The 6,532-nt window shown below is 34.9% G+C and overlaps 2 protein-coding genes across 4 annotated transcripts; one reads left to right on the top strand and one right to left on the bottom strand.

Moving 5' to 3' along the window:
* The first annotated feature begins 1,238 nt into the window (after window positions 1-1,238).
* On the top strand, window positions 1,239-2,239 carry LOC109863127 (U1 small nuclear ribonucleoprotein C). Its single transcript, XM_020443319.1, has one exon. The coding sequence runs from the start codon at window positions 1,397-1,399 to the stop codon at window positions 1,919-1,921; it is 525 nt and encodes a 174-aa protein (XP_020298908.1). The 5' UTR covers window positions 1,239-1,396; the 3' UTR covers window positions 1,922-2,239.
* A 64-nt stretch (window positions 2,240-2,303) lies between these two features.
* On the bottom strand, window positions 2,304-6,279 carry LOC109863128. Of its 3 annotated transcripts, XM_020443322.1 has the most exons (3): window positions 6,010-6,202; window positions 4,374-5,777; window positions 2,304-4,298 (listed from the first exon to the last, which is right to left on the bottom strand). In XM_020443322.1, exons 1-3 carry the CDS (start codon window positions 6,047-6,049, stop codon window positions 2,440-2,442), a joined length of 3,303 nt encoding a protein of 1,100 aa, XP_020298911.1. In that variant the 5' UTR covers window positions 6,050-6,202; the 3' UTR covers window positions 2,304-2,439. The 3 variants fall into 3 exon arrangements, with proteins under 3 accessions (XP_020298911.1, XP_020298912.1, XP_020298910.1); XM_020443323.1 differs by lacking the exon at window positions 6,010-6,202 and adding an exon at window positions 6,239-6,279 and having other exon boundaries at window positions 2,304-5,777; XM_020443321.1 differs by having other exon boundaries at window positions 2,304-5,777.
* Window positions 6,280-6,532: the final 253 nt, after the last annotated feature.

Below are 6,532 nucleotides of genomic sequence, written 5' to 3'. Positions count from 1 at the left end.
TTCTACCTCAGAATCTAGCGCATGCGCAGAACGGTCAATACATCTATCATCTGTCTCACTTTATCGGCGGACAAACCGCTCATGGGAAGTATACAAAGCGAGCAATATAGGAGTATTACATATATGTGTTTGACAGCTGATTGAGTTGTAAGGTTTTTTTCTTTGTCTGCCTTATTTCGGCAGCCAAAAACACAACAATATTTTGGCATATTGGTTTCTTTTAATGTGTGCTTTATGCCGTCAACCGCCATATAACCTTCACTATGCTGAACTGCTGAATTGCTATCTGCGCATGCATCGTCGCGCATGTACATAAGTATATAAGCAATGATTGGATGAACTCTCCTTCTCGTCAAAATCAACCAATGAAACCCGCATTCCACAGTACCCTTATTGTACATATATAAATTTTGTAGCCATTGGGTGCGTTCAGACAACTCAATGGTTGAGAGATTATCACTTATGATAGGACTATTCTTCAAAATCTGATGTTCCAAAAGTATGATCCAATCAGAAGTGATTATCTCTCAACTGTTGTGCAACTGTCGAGTTGTCTGAACGCACTCATTGTATTAAAAGTGTAAAGTGTACACTTTACGTGTAACCAAGAAAAACAAACTTATTAAATAGAATTCAGCCGTGGCTAGTCGCGTATNTTCGCAATGAGAGGCACGAGGCCCGAGAAAGAGAGACGCATGAAGTCTAAATATGGGCATAGATAGGCTGCGGTCCGTTTCATGCTTAATCGCGCATTTATCTGTAGTATATGTCACGTATACTATAGATAAATGTGCGCTTAACCTTTTCGCTCCGGGGATTTTTCCTTTAAAATTGACCTCGCATTTTAGCTGAAAAAGTTAATAATAACCTGTTACCCCCCCTTCAAAGTTAATTTTGAAGGTCAAAGAAGTAACCAGGATTTTTTTCAATTTTTTTCCTAAATTTAGTGCATTAAATTGACCTTATAAACATCTATTCCGTTCGCTTTTCTTGCTGGTCCATATATGGACCAGTCCCGGAGCGAAAAGGTTAAGCATGAAACGGACCGCAGCCATAGTCAAGCGTTATTAAGAGCCGTCTACAATGGAGAGTTGTAGGCCGTAACAGTAAGAAATTGACAAATCACAATCGATTATTCTTTTGTACTTTGTCTGTGATTGGTCAATTTCTTACTATTACGGCCTACAACTCTCCATTGTAGACGGCTCTTTACATATATGTTTTGGAACATAATTTAGTCTAACCTAGTATCTTACACCGTGGTCTAACCTAAACCTAAACTGTCATTTGCTCTCTCTGAGTTGCTATTGAGCAGAGTATTCGAAAAAGTTTAGAAAACTGCTCTTTAACATTAAGTAGAGGTATTAACTTTTGCAGCAAACTTTTAACAGAGACAATGCCGAAATATTATTGCGATTACTGCGATACTTATTTGACACATGATTCACCGAGTGTGCGAAAGACTCATTGTCAAGGTCGAAAGCACAAGGATAACGTGAAATATTTTTATCAAAAATGGATGGAGGAGCAGGCCCAGCATCTCATCGATGCAACGACAGCTGCCTTCAAAGCTGGCAAGATTGCTTCCAATCCCTTCGCGGCTAACAAAGGTGCGGCGATACCACCACCGCCGAATCTCGGTTCTGGCCTTGGATCAAGATCTGGTGTACCACCACAGGGACATCCAGGAATGATGCCACCACCGAATATGCATCCAACTGGACCTATGGGACCTGGAGGGCCGATGATGATGGGTCCTCATGGACCTATGCCACCTCCTATGATGGGTATGAGACCACCTATGATGGGACCTATGGGACCTATGGGTCCTATGATGGGACCAATAGGCCCAATGGGACATATGAGACCACCAATGAATGGACCTCCACCTATGGTAGGTCCACCACCAATGAAGAAGTAACATTCAAACTTTTGATTCTTGTGTATTGTGTTGAATATATATATTTATGTATATATATATATATTAAATACATGTACACATATTGATTGGTTTATGTACAGATTTATATTGTGGTATAAAAATCCCAGTACCCAATTTGCTACTGTAATATAAATCATATATTTCAAAACATTTGAGTATGAATAAATATAAATGTCATTTTTTTTAATTTATAAAAGTATCAAGATAATTAATGTTTGATGAATTACTATAAAATTATACATTCCTATATAAGCTTCTATATCTTAAAGTTTTATAGTATCAATATTATTAGTATAGATAATTAACATAACTGTATATATATACATACATAAGTAATAAAAAGAAAATGTGAAGAATAATGTGAATAATAAAAAATCAAGATCAGTTTTTTTATTATGATAACACAAAAACATATACAAATATTTTACATGTCTCAACTTGTAGTTATGATATCATAATATCACTGAGAGATTGAGCTCTTTATCTTTTATAATAAACTATTTTCCTAAGGATTTACAATAAGAGTTGACATTCTTCCGGTGTTTTTTTTCTAGTTCAATCAATTTAGTTAGTGTGTTGACATGTTTCTTTCTGAGCATTCCATTGTTTTTACTTTTTTCTAATTTATCAGCTGCTTGTAACATATAAGGTAAGTTAAACGCACGAGCTTGGTTTATTAAATTTAATATTTTCACTGAATCTGATATTTTTAATTCAATTTTTTGTTTCTTTTTCTGTTTCTTTTCAATATTGGTAGGTGCTGTAGGTTGTATGTTTTCAATCTGATCACTTACATATGTTATTATTACCTCATCATCACAAGTGTGATTTGTTGAATCGTTGGTGTTAGGCAAAATGTTTACATCATCTCTAAATGATACATCAGTAGGCGCAGTTTGTTGAATGTTGATCATGGAAGAACTTTCAATGAAATTATCTTGTGGCATATGAAATGTAGAAGGCTCCGATGGAAGATTTACATCAGTGTAAAATGGTTGTATTGTGTGGTTACAGATTTCTTGCTGTGCTTGTAACGTATTCATTGCTACTTGTTCATTCATTTTGTTTATTTGCTGTGCTTTTTTCATAATGCAATTTATTGTCTGTTCTGCATTGATGGGAGTGTGAGGTACGAATAAATTATTATAAAGCAAAATAATTCTTAAAAATGCAACGTTGTCGAGTACATCGAATACTTTTTTCGACTTTTTGAGCTTATGTAGTGTCACATAATATTGATGTACATAGTTATTTGCTTTAGGCTCGGTATTAACAATCATAAGAAGTTTGATTTGTAAACGCCATAACTTCGTGCGTAAGCGACGATATTCCTTTTTAGTTCTATTGTGCTGTGTTAATTGCTTTTTTTCGTATTTTATGAGATGAAGAAGATTTTGTGAACGTGTTTCTACAAATTCCTTATAAGATTTGAACTTCTGTTTCTCGAGCTGCTGCCTTCTACCGTCTAACAAGTTATACATCTTCGTAAGATTTGTAGGTAGAGATACATCTATCCCATAATCCTTCTCATCGTTTGGAAGTTCAATCCAATAAAGGAACAACTTATATATCTCTTTTAGATTCTTTTGTAATGCTATTATCTGTAATGTTAGATTATTATTTTCTGGAGTTTTGAAGCCTATTGTCACTTCCAATTCTATTTCTTTATCAGTCAATGCTTTGAAAAAATCTGGAGTAACTTCGCCTTTTGCCAAACTACTAATAGTTTCTTTCACATAAATTGAAGCTTCTGCTGTTCTGATAAGGTCAGATAAATTCTTCAACATTATCTGCATTTTTTCATTATTCTTATTACGTAATTTACTGTAATGATACATAACGTGATAAAAATCTATTTCTTTTGTTTTATTTTTGTTACATATTGTAGAAGAAGTTGCTATAGTTCTTTCTCCTTCTGGAAGAGACATAGCTTCTCGTCTGTGTAATGTCACTTTGCTTTCAGACACTGGCAATAAACACGCATTAGCAGAAAATTCTGAATATTGTGTTGTTTCTTGTACATTCAACGAACTATGTGGAATCAATCCGTTTCTCATTTCAGTAGATAAGAACACATTTGCTTCCTGAGTAAATTGTCCAAGACTAGAGACACTCATGTCATCCGGTCTATATCTTGGTCCACATGTGTAACTGGTAACGGCCGCAGGAGTAGGAAAATGCTGAGACCATCGATATTCTTTGCATGTAGATGATTCGTGACCGTACTTGGCGCAGTTGCAGCAATGCAATTGACTCCTTGGTTTCATCACATTTCCAGGATTCTGTGGCAGACTGTCCATAGTAGTTATTTGATGATATCGTCGCCACAGATCTGGACAATATTTTCGTTGATGTCCTGTCGAATTACACATAGTACAGTACAAGACACGACAATTTTCACAAGTTTGACAAAACGTGTTCTGTTTCTTACCGCATGTAAGACAACTTTTCTTCGGACATCGAGACTCATTGTGGCCTTTCTCGCCACATATGTAACAATTTATGGCTTTACGTGGCGCCGAACAATCGTACCGTTGATGACCGTTTTGGCGACAATTACCGCACTTTACATTCCAAAATCTGACATGCTGTTTATTACTTGAAGGTCTTGGCATTAAATCTTCATCCAAGATTCCCCATTTTCGTGGATCATTTGACATGTTATGCTGCAACTGAACAACATCAAAGTCTTCATGAATCTGGGTAGAATTGTAGTAAGCCTTCATTTCATCTGTCATCGGTTTGAAGATATAGTCATTCCATGACTCTTTTCTTCGTACTTTGCTGCCATTGTCTTGTGATGTATGTTGACTACTACATTGTCGCTTCTCTTTGGAACTTTCGTCAAGTTTGTTGGTAAATTGTCTCTTTCGATTTGGATTACTGTTAGTGCATGACACCTCGATAGATATATTATGTAATTGGTCTTGGTCTAAAGGTTTAAAATTATTCACATTACACTCACTAATATTTTTGTCAGTATTTGGTTGTTTTGTTATTGGCGAGTTTCCTTCTAGTGTAAGCCGGCGATTGATGTTATTTTTGGTTGTTTTATTATGTGATAGGTTTTTATTAGTGCTTTGATTTTTAGTTTTAGATAATTCTTCTTGATTTTGTTCAGCACTTCTGGATAACTGTCTGATTTCATTCAAGCTTGAAGCACCTCTTTGAGTTGGACTGTGAACTAAGCTGCAATTCAGAGCAATATCTTCTGGTATGCATGTTATTTTAGCAGTTTTATTAGATTTTGTTGTATCATTTTCACTCATTCTTGCATTTACATTATCTTCTTCATCCGAATCTTGTAAGTTTATAAGAGGAGGTTTTGGTTTAGGTGGTATTGGTACTTCAAAAATAGAATTGTCAGACTCAGAACCATCTGATGTTTCTTTGTCTGCCTTCTTGACTAACTTCTTCTTTTCTTGTTTTTGAAGGACATTATATTTAGAATATATTTCTAAAATATCTGAATCCTTATCTGTTATATTATTTGAAGATTTATGCTTCTGAGAAAAATTTTTATTATTTTCCTTTCTCTCTGTTGTCGAAAACTTTCCCGAGTACCTATCATTGTCAGTGTTGACATGGTCTTGAATGACAGAACTTGTTTCTTGATCAGTCAATCTAATTGTACTTGCAGATTCTAAAAGCTGATTGGTATCGGTGTTAGCTTGCGTATTCTCTTGTTCACTGCTTAATTTGTTAGTCATATTATCAAAATGAATTGCCTTTAGAATCTTTGTAGTAGCAGTAGTAGCTTCAGCATTGTGTGATTCGTAATAAATGTTTGCATATAATTTAGACTGCAGCTCACTATCATCAATATTTTCATTTTCTGCAACATTTAATATAAGAATATTGTCATTACTATTTGTTATTAAAATTGCAAAAAAGGCTAGACATAACTATGACTAAGTTTCGATAATCACTGTTAGTACTGAAACTTTATAATATATTTGAAAATCTATAACACATGTGATTATATACTTGCAGTGAATATCGGAATGCATTATACAATGCAATAAGACGCAACTACAAAAAATAATTTTGCAATTAAAACTAGTCACCTTGGAACGAAATGTTCTCTGCAGTAGTATTTTCTGACATAATGTTTATAAATTACTGTAAAATATGAAAGTGGAAAACCTAGTTATACAAATATCATGAACCTATATAACTCACACATGTAATACTTTTAATAAGGTAAAAGAAAAAATGTTAGAATCATACAAATGTCTAATCCGTAACCACGTGTAAAACCATAGACGTATAATATATAGACTGCGCGTTCCCTACCTTTGCCATGTTAAGAAAATGTCTTCAACGTTGAGAGAGAGACAGCTGGTGTTGAATAGTAGCCTCATCTTTGTCTAGCGAAGTAGTGGAAGAAATGATAGACAGAGAAAGAGTTACTATTCAAAGTATGTTGTCTCTCTCAACGTTGAAAACATCTTTTCAGCCAAACGCGCAGTCTATGGCTGCGGTCCGTTTCATGCTTAATCGCGCATTTATCTGTAGTATATGTCACGTATACTATAGATACATGTGCGCTTAAGCATGAAACGGACCGCAGCCTATATAGGCGATTTT

The sequence above is a fragment of the Pseudomyrmex gracilis genome, unplaced genomic scaffold (assembly GCF_002006095.1).
Source record: "Pseudomyrmex gracilis isolate BER0280 unplaced genomic scaffold, ASM200609v1 scaffold_3287, whole genome shotgun sequence".
NCBI classification, from domain to species: Eukaryota; Metazoa; Arthropoda; class Insecta; order Hymenoptera; family Formicidae; genus Pseudomyrmex; species Pseudomyrmex gracilis.
This window is presented reverse-complemented; position numbering and strand designations above follow the sequence as displayed.